Genomic DNA, 22,025 nt, shown 5'->3' with positions numbered 1-22,025 from the left:
TCTCTAACAGTAACAGCCAACAGAGGGGAGGGAGCACCACTCTCTAACAGTAACAGCCAACACAGGGGAGGGAGCACCACTCTCTAACAGTAACAGCCAACACAGGGGAGGGAGCACCACTCTAACAGTAACAGCCAACAGAGGGGAGGGAGTAACACTCTCTTAGAGTAATATCCAACAGAGGGGAGGGAGTAACACTCTCTAACAGTAACAGGCAACACAGGGGAGGGAGTAACACTCTCTAACAGTAACAGCCAACACAGGGGAGGGAGTAACACTCTCTAACAGTAACAGCCAACACAGGGGAGGGAGTAACACTCTCTAAGAGTAATATCCAACAGAGGGGAGGGAGTAAATCTCTCTAACAGTAACAGCCAGGAGAGGAGTGATGGGGGAGAATATCACTCTGACAGCCAACACTACACACTACTCTCAGCCATGGAGAGAAGCACTACTGTCTAAACTGCCTCCATACTGGGAGACTAAGGATCTTTGGTGACTCCTTCCCCCACAACCTCCCCAAGAGGAGAGCTATGCAGCACTACTGTCAATAGCCCAGCCATCAGGCATCGTGAGAAACACTACAGTCTACTGAGGACCCGCCGTACCCCTCCTCCACAAACCTCCCTCCTCCCTCCCCAGCTCCTCCACAAATCTCCTCCTACCTCCTCCCTTCCTCCTCCCTCTCTCTCTCCTCCCTCCTCCCTCTCTCTCTCCTCCCTCCTCCCTCTCTCTCTCCTCCCTCCTCCCTCTCTCTCTCCTCTCTCCTCCCTCTCTCTCTCCTCCCTCTCTCTCTCCTCCCTCCCTCCTCCCTCCTCCCTCCCTAGCTCCTCCACAAATCTCCTCCTACCTCCTCCCTTCCTCCTCCCTCTCTCTCTCCTCCCTCCTCCCTCTCTCTCTCCTCCCTCCTCCCTCTCTCTCTCCTCCCTCCTCCCTCTCTCTCTCCTCCCTCCTCCCTCTCTCTCTCCTCTCTCCTCTCTCTCTCTCTCCTCCCTCTCTCTCTCCTCCCTCCCTCCTCCCTCCTCCCTCCTCCCTCCCTCCTCCCTCCCTAGCTCCTCCACAAATCTCCTCCTACCTCCTCCCTTCCTCCTCCCTCTCTCTCTCCTCCCTCCTCCCTCTCTCTCTCCTCCCTCTCTCTCTCCTCCCTCCTCCCTCTCTCTCTCCTCCCTCCTCCCTCCTCCCTCTCTCTCTCCTTCCTCCTCCCTCTCTCTCTCCTCCCTCCTCCCTCTCTCTCCTCCCTCCTCCCTCCTCCCTCCTCCCTCCTCCCTCTCTCTCTCCTCCCTCCTCCCTCCCTCTCTCCTCCCTCCTCCCTCCTCCCTCCCTAGCTCCTCCACAAATCTCCTCCTACCTCCTCCCTTCCTCCTCCCTCTCTCTCTCCTCTCTCCTCCCTCCTCCCTCCTCCCTCTCTCTCTCCTCCCTCCTCCCTCCTCCCTCTCTCCTCCCTACCTCCTCCACACATCTCCTCCCTCCCTCCTCCCTAGCTCCTCCACAAATCTCCTCCTACCTCCTCCCTTCCTCCTCCCTCCCTCACCCTCCGTCCCTCCCTCCCTCCACTAACCTCCCCCTATTCCCTCCCTCCCCCCGTGAAAACCCCAGCCATGGAGTGGAGAATTACAGTCTACTGTAACAGTCCCGTCTAACTTGCCTTTATTTAGCTGAGGACCACACTACACCCTCCCCAACAGACCTCCTCCTGCCTCAGTCAGGATGGTGCCCCCCCCTCCCACCAACCAGCCCCCTGTCTGCCTGTCCACCCTGCTGATTATGAGCAGTATGGCCCTGATCGATGCCTATCTGGTGGAACAGAACCACGGGCCCAGGAAGATCGGTATTATTATTATTATTATTATTATTATTATTATTAATATTGATAAACCTTTATTCAGTCAGTGAAGTCCCATTAAGATCGATGTCTCTTTTACAAGTGTGCCGTGTTTACAAATGAAAAAATAATACATAGGACATAATAAGGAATTATTAACACAATTCAGGAGCATGGGAATTTTACAAAAATAAAATTATAACAACCATAGTGCAGGAGCAGGAGAATTACAAAACATATAATGATAAATAGATTTGAAACTTGTATCTCATTATGGTATGTGGTGAAATAAGTATAGCCAGTTATAATTGTAATGGCTTAGCAGATAATAACAAAAGAAGAACAATATTTACATGGCTCCAAGAGAAGGAATATAATATCTATTGTTTACAGGAAACTCATTCAACAATTCTAGATGAAGTTGCGTGGAAAAAGGAATGGGGGGGGGTATACTTCTCCCATAGGCAAAGAAACTCAAAAGGGGTGATGATATTAATTAACAGTAATTTTGATCCGAATGTGCAAATTGTCCAAACAGATCCGCAAGGTAGATGGATTATTTTAAATATGTTATTGGACCATAAACAGATATGGCCCATTAACCTTTATGGACCAAATAATGATGATCCACACTTCTTTGACAATATATATAATAAATTATCAACCCTACAAGCAATTCAAAACTCTATTATTATGGTGGGAGATTATAATACTGTTTTAAATAGCTCAATGGACCGTAAAGGAAATCACACCACAAACTATCACCCTCATGCTCTTAAGGAAATCGTGAATGTCATGGATACATTAGAAAGTAGATATATGGAGGCTTAAATATCCTGATCTAGTGAGATATACATGGCGGAGACTCAATCAAGCTAGTCATCTTGACTTCTTTCTTACAGTGGGGAGAACAAGTATTTGATACACTGCCGATTTTGCAGGTTTTCTTACTTACAAAGCATGTAGAGGTCTGTAATTTTTTATCATAGGTACACTTCAACTGTGAGAGACGGAATCTAAAACAAAAATCCAGAAAATCACATTGTATGATTTTTAAGTAATTAATTTGCATTTTATTGCATGACATAAGTATTTGATACGTCAGAAAAGCAGAACTTAATATTTGGTACAGAAACCTTTGTTTGCAATTACAGCGATCATACGTTTCCTGTAGGTCTTGACCAGGTTTGCACACAGTGCAGCAGGGATTTTGGCCCACTCCTCCATACAGACCTTCTCCAGATCCTTCAGGTTTCGGGGCTGTCGCTGGGCAATACGGACTTTCAGCTCCCTCCAAAGATTTTCTATTGGGTTCAGGTCTGGAGACTGGCTAGTCCACTCCAGGACCTTGAGATGCTTCTTACGGAGCCACTCCTTAGTTGCCCTGGCTGTGTGTTTCGGGTCGTTGTCATGCTGGAAGACCCAGCCACGACCCATCTTCAATGCTCTTACTGAGGGAAGGAGGTTGTTGGCCAAGATCTCGCGATACATGGCCCCATCCATCCTCCCCTCAATACGGTGCAGTCGTCCTGTCCCCTTTGCAGAAAAGCATCCCCAAATAATTATGTTTCCACCTCCATGCTTCATGGTTGGGATGGTGTTCTTGGGGTTGTACTCATCCTTCTTCTTCCTCGAAACACGGCGAGTGGAGTTTAGACCAAAAAGCTATATTTTTGTCTCATCAGACCACATGACCTTCTCCCATTCCTCTTCTGGATCATCCAGATAGTCATTGGCAAACTTCAGACGGGCCTGGACATGCGCTGGCTTGAGCAGGGGGACCTTTCGTGCGCTGCAGGATTTTAATCCATGACGGCGTAGTGTGTTACTAATGGTTGTCTTTGAGACTGTGGTCCCAGCTCTCTTCAGGTCATTGACCAGGTCCTGCCGTGTAGTTCTGGGCAGATCCCTCACCTTCCTCATGATCATTGATGCCCCACGAGGTGAGATCTTGCATGGAGCCCCAGACCGAGGGTGATTGACCGTCATCTTGAACTTCTTCCATTTTCTAATAATTGCGCCAACAGTTGTTGCCTTCTCACCAAGCTGCTTGCCTATTGTCCTGTAGCCCATCCCAGCCTTGTGCAGGTCTACAATTTTATCCCTTACACAGCTCTCTGGTCTTGGCCATTGTGGAGAGGTTGGAGTCTGTTTGATTGAGTGTGTGGACAGGTGTCTTTTATACAGGTAACGAGTTCAAACAGGTGCAGTTAATACAGGTAATGAGTGGAGAACAGGAGGGCTTCTTAAAGAAAAACTAACAGGTCTGTGAGAGCCGGAATTCTTACTGGTTGGTAGGTGATCAAATACTTATGTCATGCAATAAAATGCAAATTAATTACTTAAAAATCATACAATGTGATTGTCTGGATTTTTGTTTTAGATTCCGTCTCTCACAGTTGAAGTGTACCTATGATAAAAATTGCAGACCTCTACATGCTTCATAAGTAGGAAAACCTGCAAAATCGGCAGTGTATCAAATACTTGTTCTCCCCACTGTATGTCATTCTCGTTGGCACCAAAAGTTTAAAAAGTGTTGATAGGGAACAGAATGCAGTCAGACCATCATATAATTGGCATATACATTACTCTACCCTGAATTTCCACGTGGGCGAGGATATTGGAAATGTAATCAAAGCCTATTGGATGATATATGCAATAAAATGCAAATTATTTACTTAAAAATCATACAATGTGATCATACAGACCTCTACATGCTTTGTAAGTAGGAAAACCTGCAAAATTGGCAGTGTATCAAATACTTGTTCTCCCCACTGTATATGCGAGAGAAAAAACATATGGGGGAAGTGATGCGGACAATTACATTGATGGAAGTTACAATCTATCTGCAATATTAAAGATAATCTACACCCCCAAAAAAACAGTGCAGGAGCATGATAATTAGAACAATACTATTATATAAACCATAGTGCAGGAACATTGGAATTACAAACATGCAAATCTAAAACAACTATTATTAATAATAATAATAACACATTTTTCTGACGAACAGGTATCTGTATCATGGTGATGGTAGGTGACCTCTGCTTCCTCATCGTGTTGCGGTACGTGGCGCTCTGGGTTGGGGCCGAGGTGCGAACCGCCAAGCGAGGCTACGCCATGATACTCTGGTTCCTCTATATCTTTGTCCTGGAGATCAAGGTATTTGCATTTTCATTTTGTTGTGTTGTTGTCATTTTGTTGTTTCATTTTTTAAATGTTGTTCTATTATAAAAAAAATATATAAACTAAGGTCGATGTCCGCGCCCCCGCAGAAATGAAATTAGCATAATAAAAACATCCCTATCAAAATCTGTCAGTTTAAACTAGATAGCTATTATTTTGCATTTGATGCGTCTCAATCCACCGCATCCGCCTATGTCGCACTTCCACATCTGCGGTGAAAGGTGACAGAGCTAGAGCGGTGTTTGTCAGACCATGAGACATCCCGAAAACCGGTTTTCTCACGAAATCATCTGTAAAGTCCAAACGGTTTGGCCTACAAACTATTATGACCCCTCACTACCTGGGGTTTATTATGGATCCCCATTACTTCCTCCTGCCAAGGCAGCAGCTACTCTTCCTGGGGTTTATTATGGATCCCCATTAGTTCCTGCCAAGGCAGCAGTGTCACGAACGTCAAGGTAAGGAGTAGACCAAGGCGCAGCGTTGCAAGCAAACATCTTCTTTAATAAATGAAACACGATCAAAACAAACAAAGGCGATAACGTGACAGTACACGGTGAAACTAAACTACCTCGAAACAAGAACCCACAAACACAAAGTGAAAACAGAGTTTAAATATGGCTCCCAATCAGAGACAACCAGCGAACAGCTGACACTCGTTGCCTCTGATTGGGAGTCAATTAAGCCAACCCAGAAAACAACAACCTAGAACACCCAACATAGAAATAACCCACACAGAACGAACACACTCTGGCTCAACATAAAGAGTCCCGGAGCCAGAGCGTGACAGTACCCCCCCCTAAAGGCGCAGACTGCGACCGCGCCTCAAAATAGCAAAACAGGGGAGGGCTGGGTGGGCATACCTCCACGGCGGCGGTTCCGGCTCCGGGCTTGACCAAAACCCTACAACAAACCCCCCATAGCGCCCCTGGTCCGGTCTGGCCCTGCTGGCTGGAGCTGGACTGGACGTAGCAGGAGCGGTAGGCTTCAGCTCCTTAGTGGAGCAGTTGAGCGGTACCTGAATTGGCACCGAATACTCAGGCACGGGTTGTGCCGGACTGACGACTCGCTCCCCTGGCTTGGTGCGAGTAGCAGGAACGGGCTGGACCAGGCTGACGACGCGCACCCCTGGCTTGGCGCGTGAGGCAGGAACGGACCGGACCTGGCTGACGATGCGCCCCCTTGGCTTGGTGCGTGGAGCAGCGACGGGCCGGACCTGGCTGACGACTCGCACCCCGGGCTTGGTGCGAGTAGCAGGAACGGGCTGAACCAGGCTGACGACTCGTACCCCTGGCTTGGTGCGAGTAGCAGGAACTGGCCGGGCCGAGCTGGCGACGCACACCGTAGGCTTTGTGCGTGGAGCAGGGACAGGCCGGGCTGGGCTGGCGACGCACACCGTAGGCTTTGTGCGTGGAGCAGGGACAGGCCGGGCTGGGCTGGCGACGCACACCGTAGGCTTTGTGCGTGGAGCAGGGACAGGCCGGGCTGGGCTGGCGACGCACACCGTAGGCTTTGTGCGTGGAGCAGGGACAGGCCGGCCTGGGCTGGCGACGCACACCGTAGGCTTTGTGCGTGGAGCAGGGACAGGCCGGGCTGGGCTGGCGACGCACACCACTGACTTGGTGGGAATGGCAGGAACAGGCCGGGCTGGGCTGACGACGCGCACCACTGCCTTGGTGGGAATGGCAGGAACAGGCCGGACCGTACTGGGGACACACACCACTGGCCCCACGCAGGGATCAGGAACGGGCCGGACCGGACTGGTAACACACCCCAGTACCTCTCGCCGTGCCTCCACACTTTCCCTCTCCTCTGTGCCCAGTGGCCCCCCTAACCTGGCGGCCTTCTCTGCCAACGCTTTGCACCGCTCTAACCCGTACACCTGCTGCCCCGACGTCGTGAGCCCCCCCCTAAAAATTTCCTGGGGGTCTCTCCTCCCCGTGGCCAAGGCCTCTCTCCCTCTTGCCAAACTCGCAATCATCTCCTCCCACGTCCATCCTCTCTCCTCGTCACGCTGCTTGATCCAGTCGAGGTTGCCACGGAGATCTGCCAGCGATGGCTCCTGAACACGCTGCTTGGTCTGGTTAAGGTGGGTTCTTCTGTCACGAACGTCAAGGTAAGGAGTAGACCAAGGCGCAGCGTTGCAAGCAAACATCTTCTTTAATAAATGAAACACGATCAAAACAAACAAAGGCGATAACGTGACAGTACACGGTGAAACTAAACTACCTCGAAACAAGAACCCACAAACACAAAGTGAAAACAGAGTTTAAATATGGCTCCCAATCAGAGACAACCAGCGAACAGCTGACACTCGTTGCCTCTGATTGGGAGTCAATTAAGCCAACCCAGAAAACAACAACCTAGAACACCCAACATAGAAATAACCCACACAGAACGAACACACTCTGGCTCAACATAAAGAGTCCCGGAGCCAGAGCGTGACAAGCAGCTACTCTTCCTGGGGTTTATTATGGATCCCCATTAGTTCCTGCCAAGGCAGCAGCTACTCTTCCTGGGGTTTATTATGGATCCCCATTAGTTCCTGCCAAGGCAGCAGCTACTCTTCCTGGGGTTTATTATGGATCCCCATTAGTTCCTGCCAAGGCAGCAGCTACTCTTCCTGGGGTTTATTATGGATCCCCATTAGTTCCTGCCAAGGCAGCAGCTACTCTTCCTGGGGTTTATTATGGATCCCCATTAGTTCCTGCCAAGGCAGCAGCTACTCTTCCTGGGGTTTATTATGGATCCCCATTAGTTCCTGCCAAGGCAGCAGCTACTCTTCCTGGGGTTTATTATGGATCCCCATTAGTTCCTGCCAAGGCAGCAGCTACTCTTCCTGGGGTTTATTATGGATCCCCATTAGTTCCTGCCAAGGCAGCAGCTACTCTTCCTGGGGTTTATTATGGATCCCCATTAGTTCCTGCCAAGGCAGCAGCTACTCTTCCTGGGGTTTATTATGGATCCCCATTAGTTCCTGCCAAGGCAGCAGCTACTCTTCCTGGGGTTTATTATGGATCCCCATTAGTTCCTGCCAAGGCAGCAGCTACTCTTCCTGGGGTTTATTATGGATCCCCATTAGTTCCTGCCAAGGCAGCAGCTACTCTTCCTGGGGTTTATTATGGATCCCCATTAGTTCCTGCCAAGGCAGCAGCTACTTTTCCTGGGGTTTATTATGGATCCCCATTAGTTCCTGCTAAGGCAGCAGCTACTCTTCCTGGGGTCCAGCAACATAAGACAGTTACATACAGTTTAAAATACTACATGACATTACATTTCATAACACCTATGGAAAGATGAGACTCTAACGAATACAATGGTGTACTCCCACAAGAGTCTTGGAACTTGTCTGAAGTCGGTACAGCCAATCTGCCAACTTCTGTCTAATATGTCCCCTCTGTGCAAAGGTGAGACTCACAAAACACGTACATATCGGATGTTTTGCTCTAGGACACCCACAGGCCTCACAAGACTTGTCTGAAGGTACCCTGGTACCAGTTGAAAAATAATAAAATGAATGGAAGTATACAGTATATGAAGACTGTTTAGTGCCAGAATCTCTTAGATATGACAGTCACTTCAGAACAAACTTCCTTTAGATAATGTTTGGGGGACTATCTGTCATTCCATGTAGTGAATCTGTTATTCATTGTGTTTATATGGGCTAATAGCAGTAAGGCCAAAAATACATGTATTTATAATTTTGGGGGGGATACTTCAAGGGGTCTTAAAATTCTAAATCAAAGTGATCCTTGGTATGACCTTCTTAAAACAATTCCATATAGCTTAGTAGAACAACCCTCACTGGCTTAGAGTCTTATGGGTTAATGATGTGTGACCCTTGTGAAATGCGTCTGCATGTAACGTATAAGCAGGGAGTCAGGAAGCAGGTGTAGAAGGTGAGTTTAATAATAATAAACATGAAGAAAATACAAAACGTAACCAAAACCAATACTGCCTGATGACAGAGGCTACTGAGGGCTATATGAAGGGAGAATAATCAGGGTGGTGATGAAGTCCAGGTGTGCGCAATGATGGTTGCCAGGTGTGTGCAATGATGGTTGCCAGGTGTGTGCAATGTAGGTTGCCAGGACCGGTGGTTAGCAGACCGGTGACGTCGAGTGCCGGAGGGAGGGAGCAGGAATGACAGTACCCCCCCACCCCCGATGCTGGGTTCCGGCCGCTTGGCGACGCTGGCCAGGAGGACGGCCCCGAGGGCGAGGAGCGGTCTGGACGGCAGAGATGGAAAATAGATTATGTCCGCCAAGAGCGCTTCTCAGGACCGTACCCCTCCCAGTCCACCAGGTACTGGAGCCGACCCCCACGACATCAGGAGTCCAGGAGGGACCAAACAGCACAGGCGGGGGTCCCCTCGATGTCCAGGGGAGGCAGAGGGGTGTCGTGGGGGACGGCATCAGCCAGGGGACCAGGAACACCCAGCCTGAGGAGGGAAACGTGAAAGGAGGGTGAGAGTTGGCAGTTAGTGGGGAGTTGTAATCTGTAGGTTATCTCATTGACCCTCCGGAGGACTTTGAAGGGCCCCACAAACCGGGGGCGCAGCTTCCTACAGGGCAGACGGAGCGGGAGGTTCCTGGTGGGGAGCCAGAAGCGAGCACCAGGATGAAACATGGGAGCCTCACTTTGGTGGCGGTGAGGCGCTTCACGTGGGCATCGTTCCAAACCTCCTCTACGCGCATGAACCACTCATCCACCGCAGGAGCTTCAGTCTGGCTCGGGGTCCACGGAGCCAGGGCTGGCTGATATCCCAGAACACACTGGAAGGGGGTCTGCCCGGTACCGCTTCTCCATACCCATGATGTGAATTGGGGGCCACGGTCGGAGACGATGTCCTCCGGAAGGCCATAGTGTCGGAAGACCTGCTGGAACAGTGCCTCAGCGACCTGGAGAGTGGTAGGGAGACCAGAGAGAGGGATAAAACGGCAGGATTTAGAGAATCTGTCCACAACAACTATAATAGTAGTGAAACCACAAGAGGGGAGATCAATGACGAAATTAATGGTCAGATGAGACCAAGGCCGCTGAGGCACGGGAAGGGGAAGGAGCTTCCCTGCTGGAGCGTGCCGGGGAGATTTAGTTTGGGCACATACAGAGCAGGAGTTGACATAGCGAGCGAAGTCATGTGCCAAGGTGGGCCACCAGTACTTTCTAGAGATAGATTGAATAGTGCGGGTGATACCTGGGTGTCCAGCAACGAGAGATGCACCCAGGTCAAGAGCCGATCCCTTACCTCCATCGGAATGTAGCTGCGCACCAGAGGGCAGGTAGCAGACGTGGTTCCCTCTCCAGAGCCTGGCGGATCTCCGTGTCTACATCCCAAAGCATGGGGGCAATGATTCGGGAGGGCAGTATGATGGGCGCATTCAGGACAGGAACCTCTCCTGAATCGTGGAGACGGGACAGGGCATCGGCTTTGCTTCTAGTGCCAACGTCACCGCCAGAAGCTCCCGGTCGCCGACGTCATATTTCCTCTCTGCAGGAGACAGTTGTTTTGAGTAGTATGCACATGAATAAAATTTTTGTGGATTACCTTGACGCTGTGACAGGACGGCTCCCACGCCCACTTCTGAGGCGTCCATCTCCACCACGCAGGACAGCGTAGGTTCTGGGTGTTTTTTGCAATGGGGCGGAGGTGAAACACCCCTTCAGTAGGCAGAAGGCCTCGTCGGCTGCAGGACTCCACACTAACCCTTTGAGGAGAGAGGAGAGGTGATGGAGCTGAAGTTAATGAAGCAGTGGTAGAAGTTGGCAAACCCCAAAACTGTTGTAGTCCCTTTATGGTGCTAGGGACTGGCCATGAACTGACTGCCTCAACCTTCCTCTCCTCCATAACCACTCCCTGTGGGCTGATCCGATATCCCAAAAAGGAGACAGCGGCCTGATGGAACTGGCACGTCTCTGCTTTGACGTACCGGTGGTTCTCCAGGAGGCGTCCCAGGACTACCCGGACGTGGGCGACGTGATCCTCCAAGGTGGCCAAGTAGATCAGGACGTCATGGATATACATGACCACCTAACGCCCAAGCATGTCCCAGAACACCTCGTTCACGAATGCCTGGAACACCGACGGAGCAACCACAGGACTCTCAACCAGCGTGGAACCACAGGGTAAGGGAAAGCAGGTCTTCCGACATCCGGGTGCCCAGATAGTGATCTCCATCCTCGACCAGGAGATGATGGGGCCATGACGTTGGAGCCAGAGGAGGCCGAGGATGACTTTATGTACAGTGCCTCGGTGATGAGGAATGGAAGGCTTTCTTGGTGCAGGGGTCCCATGGTGATGTTGAATGGTGCTGTGATGAAATTACCCGCAGCACCAGAGTCCACTAGAGCAGTAGAGACAATGCGAGGGACAGCCAGCCAGTGAAATGTAACAAGGAAGGGTTTGGCAGAAAGCAATGATGATGGAATACTCACGCCTACCCTGGGAGATGGATGATCACAGGGCCGTCCTTCTGTCCCTTTGGACCCTGGGTTGGAACGGACCGGACACCGCTGGAGCTGGTGCCCCTCCTGGCCGCAATAGGGAACACAGCCCCAGCCGTCTCCGGCGACGCCGCTCTGCTGCGGGGAGGTGTGGCCCTTACCTCCATGGATTCAGGCTCTGTTTCAGGATGGCAAAAAGAGGAAGGTGAGAAACGAGGAGGGTTGCCGGCGCTCTCGAAGAAGGTTATCCAGATGGATCAGACAGATGGCCATCGCTAGCGCATCCAAGGAAAGGTTGTCGTCCCGACACGCCAACTCCGTCTGGACCTCTAAGCGCAGTCCTATTCTGAATAAGGTGCGGAGTGCCGGCTCATTCCATCCGCTGGAGGCTGCCACAGTCTGCAGCAGTCTGGGCACTCTGCCGAAGTTGGAGTATTCGCTCACATCCCTCTCTGCCCTCAGGTGGATGATCGAAGACCGCCATGAACCTCTCATTGGAACCCAGCTCCTCCTCTCCTCTCTCCCAGACGGCTGTAGCCCACTCCAACGCCCATCCAGTCAGCAGGGAAATGACCGTGGCAACCTTGGACCTCTCGGTGGTGGGGGCTCCTGTCTGATGGGCGAAATAGAGAGAGCACTGGAGTAGGAAGCCACGGAATTTGGATGGAGTACAGTCATATTTGTCTGGGAGGGACAATAGGGCATCGCTGACCTGGGCGGACTGCTGGATGGGCTGGTGGACTGGCTCGCTGGGACGAATCGTGGTAGAGGGTCCTCCGCTAGTTGGAGATGAATCCCCTCAGGCGAACGTGGAGGACCTCATCCATTACCGTACCCAGCTGGTCATGGTGTTGACACAGTAGGTGTTCCTGTTCGGGAGATATCCTTAACGTCTGCTGCTTCCATATTTCTGAGAGGCAGTATTCTGTAACGTATACACAGGGTGTCAGGAAGCAGGTGCAGAAGGTGAGTTTAATAATAAACATGAAGAAAATACAAAAAAGGGGAAGCGTACCGAACGTAACCAAAAACAATACTGTCTAATGACAGAGGATACTGAGGGCTATATGAAGGGAGAGTAATCAGGGTGGTGATGAAGTCCAGGTGTGTGTAACGATGGGGAGCAGGTGTGCGCAATGATGGTTGCTAGGTGTGCGCAATGTGTGTTTCCAGGACCGGTGGTTAGTAGACCGGCGACGTCGAACGCTGGAGGGAAGGAGCAGAAGTAGGCGTGACACTGCACTGCTTGCTCTTTGGGGTTTTAGGCTGGGTATCTGTAAATCACTTTATGACAACTGCTGATGTAAAAAGGGCTGTATAAAATAAATGTGATTGATTTACTTTTTGTTGTTCTCCAGGTGTACTTTGTGTACCAGAACTACAAGGCTGACAGAAGGTCTCTGGATGCTCTGGCCCGTAAGGCCCTGACCGTCCTCCTCTCGGTCTGTGTCCCAGTGCTGTTTATAGGTCTAGTGGCAGTAGACCACATGGAGTACGTACGGCCGTCCAAGAAGAAAGAGGAGCTCCGTAACAGGTACTGCTCCTGACCCGTTCTAACAGGTACTGCTCCAGACCCATTCTAACAGGTAGAACTGTTCCAGACCCATTCTAACAGGTACTACTCCAGACCCGTTCTAACAGGTACTGTTCCTGACCCATTCTAACAGGTACTGTTCCTGACCCATTCTAACAGGTACTGTTCCTGACCCATTCTAACAGGTACTGCTCCTGACCCGTTCTAACAGGTACTGCTCCTGACCCGTTCTAACAGGTACTGTTCCTGACCCGTTCTAACAGGTACCGTTCCTGACCCATTCTAACAGGTACTGTTCCTGACCCGTTCTAACAGGTAGAACTGTTCCTGACCCATTCTAACAGGTAGAACTGTTCCTGACCCGTTCTAACAGGTAGAACTGTTCCTGACCCATTCTAACAGGTAGAACTGTTCCTGACCCGTTCTAACAGGTAGAACTGTTCCTGACCCATTCTAACAGGTAGAACTGTTCCTGACCCATTCTAACAGGTAGAACTGTTCCTGACCCATTCTAACAGGTAGAACTGTTCCTGACCCATTCTAACAGGTACTGTTCCTGACCCATTCTAACAGGTAGAACTGTTCCTGACCCATTCTATTAGGTAGAACTGTTCCTGACCCATTCTAACAGGTACTGTTCCTGACCCATTCTAACAGGTAGAACTGTTCCTGACCCATTCTAACAGGTAGAACTGTTCCAGACCCATTCTAACAGGTACTGTTCCTGACCCATTCTAACAGGTAGAACTGTTCCTGACCCGTTCTAACAGGTAGAACTGTTCCTGACCCATTCTAACAGGTACTGTTCCTGACCCATTCTAACAGGTACCGTTCCAGACCCGTTCTAACAGGTACTGTTCCAGACCCATTCTAACAGGTACTGTTCCTAACCCGTTCTAACAGGTAGAACTGTTCCTGACCCATTCTAACAGGTAGAACTGTTCCTGACCCATTCTAACAGGTAGAACTGTTCCTGACCCATTCTAACAGGTACTGTTCCTGACCCATTCTAACAGGTAGAACTGTTCCTGACCCATTCTAACAGGTAGAACTGTTCCTGACCCATTCTAACAGGTACTGTTCCTGACCCATTCTAACAGGTAGAACTGTTCCTGACCCATTCTAACAGGTACTGTTCCTGACCCATTCTAACAGGTAGAACTGTTCCTGACCCATTCTAACAGGTAGAACTGTTCCAGACCCATTCTAACAGGTACTGTTCCTGACCCATTCTAACAGGTAGAACTGTTCCTGACCCGTTCTAACAGGTAGAACTGTTCCTGACCCATTCTAACAGGTACTGTTCCTGACCCATTCTAACAGGTACCGTTCCAGACCCGTTCTAACAGGTATTGTTCCAGACCCATTCTAACAGGTACTGTTCCTGACCCGTTCTAACAGGTAGAACTGTTCCTGACCCATTCTAACAGGTAGAACTGTTCCTGACCCATTCTAACAGGTACTGTTCCTGACCCATTCTAACAGGTAGAACTGTTCCTGACCCATTCTAACAGGTAGAACTTTTCCTGACCCATTCTAACAGGTACTGCTCCAGACCCATTCTAACAGGTAGAACTGTTCCTGACCCGTTCTAACAGGTAGAACTGTTCCTGACCCATTCTAACAGGTACTGTTCCTGACCCATTCTAACAGGTAGAACTGTTCCTGACCCATTCTAACAGGTACTGTTCCAGACCCATTCTAACAGGTACTGTTCCAGACCCATTCTAACAGGTACTGTTCCTGACCCGTTCTAACAGGTAGAACTCTTCCTGACCCATTCTAACAGGTAGAACTGTTCCAGACCCATTCTAACAGGTAGAACTGTTCCTGACCCATTCTAACAGGTAGAACTGTTCCTGACCCATTCTAACAGGTACTGTTCCAGACCCATTCTAACAGGTAGAACTGTTCCTGACCCATTCTAACAGGTAGAACTGCTCCAGACCCATTCTAACAGGTAGAACTGTTCCTGACCCATTCTAACAGGTAGAACTGTTCCGGACCCATTCTAACAGGTACTGTTCCTGACCCATTCTAACAGGTAGAACTGTTCCTGACCCATTCTAACAGGTACTGCTCCAGACCCATTCTAACAGGTACTGCTCCAGACCCATTCTAACAGGTAGAACTGTTCCTGACCCATTCTAACAGGTAGAACTGTTCCTGACCCATTCTAAAGGTACTGTTCCAGACCCATTCTAACAGGTACTGTTCCAGACCCATTCTAACAGGTAGAACTGTTCCTGACCCATTCTAACAGGTAGAACTGTTCCTGACCCATTCTAACAGGTAGAACTGTTCCTGACCCATTCTAACAGGTACTGTTCCAGACCCATTCTAACAGGTACTGTTCCTGACCCATTCTAAAGGTACTGTTCCAGACCCATTCTAACAGGTAGAACTGTTCCTGACCCATTCTAACAGGTACTGTTCCAGACCCATTCTAACAGGTACTGTTCCTGACCCATTCTAACAGGTACTGCTCCAGACCCATTCTAACAGGTACTGCTCCAGACCCATTCTAACAGGTAGAACTGTTCCTGACCCATTCTAACAGGTAGAACTGTTCCTGACCCATTCTAACAGGTAGAACTGTTCCTGACCCATTCTAACAGGTAGAACTGTTCCTGACCCATTCTAACAGGTAGAACTGTTCCTGACCCATTCTAACAGGTAGAACTGTTCCAGACCCATTCTAACAGGTAGAACTGTTCCTGACCCATTCTAACAGGTACTGTTCCTGACCCATTCTAACAGGTAGAACTGCTCCTGACCCATTCTAACAGGTACTGTTCCTGACCCATTCTAACAGGTAGAACTGTTCCAGACCCATTCTAACAGGTAGAACTGTTCCTGACCCATTCTAACAGGTAGAACTGCTCCAGACCCATTCTAACAGGTACTGCTCCAGACCCATTCTAACAGGTACTGCTCCAGACCCATTCTAACAGGTACTGTTCCAGACCCATTCTAACAGGTACTGCTCCAGACCCATTCTAACAGGTACTGTTTCTGACCCATTCTAACAGGTAGAACTGTTCCTGACCCATTCTAACAGGTACTGCTCCAGACCCATTCTAACAGGTACTGCTCCAGACCCATTCTAACAGGTACTGCTCCAGACCCATTCTAACAGGTACTGTTCCTGACCCATTCTAACAGGTAGAACTGTTCCTGACCCATTCTAACAGGTAGAACTGTTCCAGACCCATTCTAACAGGTAGAACTGTTCCTGACCCATTCTAACAGGTAGAACTGTTCCTGACCCATTCTAACAGGTAGAACTGTTCCTGACCCATTATAACAGGTACTGTTCCAGACCCATTCTAACAGGTAGAACTGTTCCTGACCCATTCTAACAGGTACTGTTCCTGACCCATTCTAACAGGTACTGTTCCAGACCCATTCTAACAGGTAGAACTGTTCCTGACCCATTCTAACAGGTACTGTTCCTGACCCATTCTAAAGGTACTGTTCCAGACCCATTCTAACAGGTAGAACTGTTCCTGACCCATTCTAACAGGTAGAACTGTTCCTGACCCATTCTAACAGGTAGAACTGTTCCTGACCCATTCTAACAGGTAGAACTGTTCCTGACCCATTCTAACAGGTACTGTTCCAGACCCATTCTAACAGGTACTGTTCCAGACCCATTCTAACAGGTACTGTTCCAGACCCATTCTAACAGGTAGAACTGCTCCTGACCCATTCTAACAGGTAGAACTGTTCCTGACCCATTCTAACAGGTACTGTTCCAGACCCATTCTAACAGGTAGAACTGTTCCTGACCCATTCTAACAGGTAGAACTGTTCCTGACCCATTCTAACAGGTACTGTTCCTGACCCATTCTAACAGGTAGAACTGTTCCTGACCCATTCTAACAGATAGAACTGTTCCTGACCCATTCTAACAGGTACTGTTCCAGACCCATTCTAACAGGTACTGTTCCAGACCCATTCTAACAGGTAGAACTGCTCCTGACCCATTCTAACAGGTAGAACTGCTCCTGACCCATTCTAACAGGTAGAACTGTTCCTGACCCATTCTAACAGGTACTGTTCCAGACCCATTCTAACAGGTAGAACTGTTCCTGACCCATTCTAACAGGTAGAACTGTTACTGACCCATTCTAACAGGTACTGTTCCTGACCCATTCTAACAGGTAGAACTGTTCCTGACCCATTCTAACAGGTAGAACTGTTCCTGACCCATTCTAACAGGTACTGTTCCAGACCCATTCTAAAAGGTAGAACTGTTCCTGACCCGTTCTAACAGGTACTGCTCCAGACCCATTCTAACAGGTACTGTTCCTGACCCATTCTAACAGGTACTGCTCCAGGCCCATGGCCTCCAGACCCTCTGGGGGGCATTAAGACATGTCCATTCCCTGTAAGTTAATGGACAATAAAATACATATTCTGGTGTATTATCTTATTCCTCTCCTGTCTTCAGATTGTTCTGGGTGGTGGTGGACCTGCTAGATATCCTGGATATTCAGGCTAATCTCTGGGAACCCCTGAAGAAAGGTCTCCCTCTCTGGGCTGAAGGACTGATGTTCTTCTACTGTTACATCCTGTTGCTAGTCCTTCCCTGTGTGTCTCTTAGTGAGATCTCCATGCAGGGCATCAATATAGTCCCACACAAGATGATGCTATATCCCATCCTCAGCCTGGTAACCATTAATATTCTAACCCTATTGATCAGAGGCTGTAACCTGCTGCTGTACAGGGATGCCCGGGTCAGTGGGATCCTGATAGGGAAGAATGTGTTAGCCATCATACTAAAGATCTTTAGCTTTGTCCAGTACAGGAGGCAGTTACAGAACACTCCTCCTGCGTTCGGGTTGGAACTACAGACGAACTCTGTACCACATCACCATGGTAACCATGGTCTTGGACGACCTGTTTCTATAGTGATGACCCCTCACCCGCAGGTGGTCCTCCCGGACCAGACAGCTCTGCCCCTCCCTCAGCCAGAGGTCACAACTACATGTCAACATACAGGACTCTGAGACCAGGATCATACCATGTATGTATGACCCTCAGGATATTATACACAGGACACACAGGAACATATGACCAGAATCTACATGGATGTACCAATATAATGTATGACCGTCAGGACTCTACAGGGCAATGGTCAACATCATGTGAACAACCTTGTATGGATATTATCAATGATCAAAGGGACACAGGGGATCCTTATGCAGTATAAAGCAGAGACATGGAGAATGTTTATGAAGAACCTTGATAGAAAGGAGATTATAAAACCAATCTGAATGTTTTTTATCATTGGAACACAGTGGACTCTTCTTAAGGAGAATATAGTGACATGGACAACACCTTCTGGTGTAAAGAACAGTCTCTCTAGACTCTGTTAATTAAATACTTTCCCTTGTGGATTCAAATAACATAATCTCTAGAATATGTTAATTAAATACTTTCCGCTGTGGATTCAAATAACAGTATCTCTACTCTGTTGAAGACAGCACCTTCTGGTGTAAATAACAGTTTCTCTACTCTGTTAAAGACAACACCTTCTGGTGTAAATAACAGTTTCTCTACTCTGTTAAAGACAGCACCTTCTGGTGTAAATAACAGTTTCTCTACTCTGTTAAAGACAGCACCTTCTGGTGTAAATAACAGTTTCTCTACTCTGTTAAAGACAGCACCTTCTGGTGTAAAGAACAGTTTCTCTACTCTGTTAAAGACAGCACCTTCTGGTGTAAAGAACAGTTTCTCTACTCTGTTAAAGACAGCACCTTCTGGTGTAAAGAACAGTTTCTCTACTCTGTTAAAGACAGCACCTTCTGGTGTAAAGAACAGTATCTCTACTCTGTTAAAGACAGCACCTTCTGGTGTAAAGAACAGTATCTCTACTCTGTTAAAGACAGCACCTTCTGGTGTAAAGAACAGTATCTCTACTCTGTTAAAGACAGCACCTTCTGGTGTAAAGAACAGTATCTCTACTCTGTTAAAGACAGCACCTTCTGGTGTAAAGAACAGTTTCTCTACTCTGTTAAAGACAGCACCTTCTGGTGTAAAGAACAGTATCTCTACTCTGTTAAAGACAGCACCTTCTGGTGTAAAGAACAGTTTCTCTACTCTGTTAAAGACAGCACCTTCTGGTGTAAAGAACAGTATCTCTACTCTGTTAAAGACAGCACCTTCTGGTGTAAAGAACAGTATCTCTACTCTGTTAAAGACAGCACCTTCTGGTGTAAAGAACAGTTTCTCTACTCTGTTAAAGACAGCACCTTCTGGTGTAAAGAACAGTATCTCTACTCTGTTAAAGACAGCACCTTCTGGTGTAAAGAACAGTATCTCTACTCTGTTAAAGACAGCACCTTCTGGTGTAAAGAACAGTATCTCTACTCTGTTAAAGACAGCACCTTCTGGTGTAAAGAACAGTATCTCTACTCTGTTAAAGACAGCACCTTCTGGTGTAAAGAACAGTTTCTCTACTCTGTTAAAGACAGCACCTTCTGGTGTAAAGAACAGTATCTCTACTCTGTTAAAGACAGCACCTTCTGGTGTAAAGAACAGTTTCTCTACTCTGTTAAAAACAGCACCTTCTGGTGTAAAGAACAGTATCTCTACTCTGTTAAAGACAGCACCTTCTGGTGTAAAGAACAGTATCTCTACTCTGTTAAAGACAGCACCTTCTGGTGTAAAGAACAGTATCTCTACTCTGTTAAAGACAACACCTTCTGGTGTAAAGAACATCATCTCTACTCCATAACAAGTATCCATAACACCATTCATCTACAACTGATGCCCCTAACACTGTTGTAACACTGTCCTGCCTGGTTGTACTGAGTATAATGAATGGGGGATGGAGAGGAAAAGGAAAATATGAAATTAGAGGGAGAAAGCAAATGATGTATTGGAGATTACAGCTACTGTCATTATAAACAGTGATGTATTGGAGATTACAGCTACTGCCATTATGAACAGTGATGTATTGGAGATTACAGCTACTGCCATTATGAACAGTGATGTATTGGAGATTACAGCTACTGCCATTATGAACAGTGATGTATTGGAGATTACAGCTACTGCCATTGTGAACAGTGTTTGATGATTGCAAAGGTAGAATATTAATTAACTGCACACTGTATATCTACAGAGCATAGCACACATATATACAGAGAATAGATAGAACACATATATACAGAGAATAGATTAAAGCCACAGGGGCAGTACTACAGATAATTGAATTATCTTCCCAAACACAGCCCTGTAATGTAACTGTACTGTTGGGTTCTGTTCACAACACAGAGATAATTATTGGGTATACTGACACTACAACCAGACATACACAGTGGTCTATCTCTCTCTCTCTTTCTTTCAATGTTGTTTCCATGTAATTTCAACCAACAAATTAAATGTGATGATGTTGACTCAACGTGGAAAACTGATTGGATTTGAAAAAAGTCATCAATGTAAGGTAATTTAATATTTTTTTAACCCAAATGTTGACCTAAATCCAATGACATGGTGAAATGTGTTGTTGATTTCATGTTGAACTCACGTTAGTTGACAACTCAACCAAATGTAAACCAAAACTGGACGTTTAACGGACGTGTGTGACCAGTGGGTCTGTACATGGTCAAGGATTTCCATAATTTTGGGTCAGTCACAGTGGTCAGGTATTCTACCGCTGTTCTCTCTGTTCAGGGCCAGATTACATTCCAGTTTACTATTAGTTGTTAATTCTTTCCAGTGTGTCAAATAGTTCTCTTTCCGTTTTCTCATGATTTGGTATGGTCTAATTGTGTTGCTGTCCTGGGGCTCTGTGGGGTCTGTTTGTGTTTGTGAACAGAGCCCCAGGACCAGCTTGCTTAGGGGACTCTTCTCCAAGTTCATCTCTCTGTAGGTGATGGCTTTGTTATGGAAGGTTTGGTAATCGCTTCCTTTTAGGTGGTTGTAGAATTTAACGGCTCTTTTCTGGATTTTGATAATTAGCGGGTATCATCCTAATTCTGCTCTGCATGCAATGTTTGGGGTTTTACGTTATAAAAGGAGTATGTCTGTACAGAATTCTGTGTTTGTCCCATTTTGTGAATTCTTGGTTGGTGAGTGGACCCCAGACCTCACAACCATAGAGGGCAATGGGTTCTATAACTGATTAAAGTGTTTTTTGCCAGATCCTAATTGGGATGTCGAGTTTTCAAATCAAATTGTATTGGTCACATGCGGCGAATACAACAGGTGTAGACTTTACAGTGATATGCTTACTTACTTACAGACTCCCGAGTGGCGCAGTGGTCTAAGGCACTGCATCAGAGTGCTAGCTGTGCCACTAGAGATCCTGGTTCGAATCCAGGCTCTGTCGTAGCCGGCCGCGACCGGGAGACCCATGGGGCGGCGCGCAATTGGCCCAGCGTCGTCCAGGCTAGGGGAGGGAATGGCCGGCAGGGATGTAGCTCAGTAGATAGAGCATGGCGTTTGCAACGCCTTGGTTGTGGGTTCGTTTCCCACAGGGGGTATGAAAAAAATATATATATATATATGTATGCACTAACTGTAAGTCGCTCTGGATAAGAGCGTCTGCTAAATGACTAAAATGTAAATGTAGGAGCCTTTAACCAACAGTGCAGAGTTAAAAAGTAAGACAAATATTAGCTAAAGGAAATAGTAACTCAATAAAAACAATAATGAGGCTATATAGAGGAAGTACCAGTACTGAGTCAATGTGCAGGGATACCAGGTAGTAACTTGGCTATATACAGGAAGTACCAGTACTGAGTCAATGTGCAGGGGTACCAGGTAATAACATGGCTATATACAGGAAGTACCAGTACTGAGTCAATGTGCAGGAGTACCAGGTAATAACATGGCTATATACAAGGGGTACCAGTACTGAGTCCATGTGCAGGGGTACCAGGTAATAACATGGCTATATACAAGGGGTACCAGTACTGAGTCCATGTGCAGGGGTACCAGGTAATAACATGGCTATTTACAGGAACTACCAGTACTGAGTCAATGTGCAGGGGTACCAGGTAGTAACATGGCTATATACAGGAAGTA

The 22,025-nt window shown here is 47.9% G+C and overlaps 1 protein-coding gene across 1 annotated transcript; it reads left to right on the top strand.

The window, feature by feature from the left end:
* Positions 1–1,707: 1,707 nt before the first annotated feature.
* On the top strand, positions 1,708–18,001 carry LOC311100943 (transmembrane protein 121-like; the record flags this gene model as incomplete). Its single annotated transcript, XM_084141919.1, has 4 exons — positions 1,708–1,828; positions 4,836–4,984; positions 12,811–12,986; positions 17,443–18,001. 4 exons carry the CDS (start codon positions 1,708–1,710, stop codon positions 17,999–18,001), a joined length of 1,005 nt encoding a protein of 334 aa, XP_083998045.1.
* Between the last annotated feature and the right edge of the window lie 4,024 nt (positions 18,002–22,025).

This window comes from Coregonus lavaretus (genome assembly GCF_964263955.1).
Source record: "Coregonus lavaretus genome assembly, chromosome: 25".
Classification (NCBI taxonomy): domain Eukaryota; kingdom Metazoa; phylum Chordata; class Actinopteri; order Salmoniformes; family Salmonidae; genus Coregonus; species Coregonus lavaretus.
Note: the sequence above shows the minus strand (reverse complement) of the source record. Positions and strands in the feature narration are given on the sequence as shown.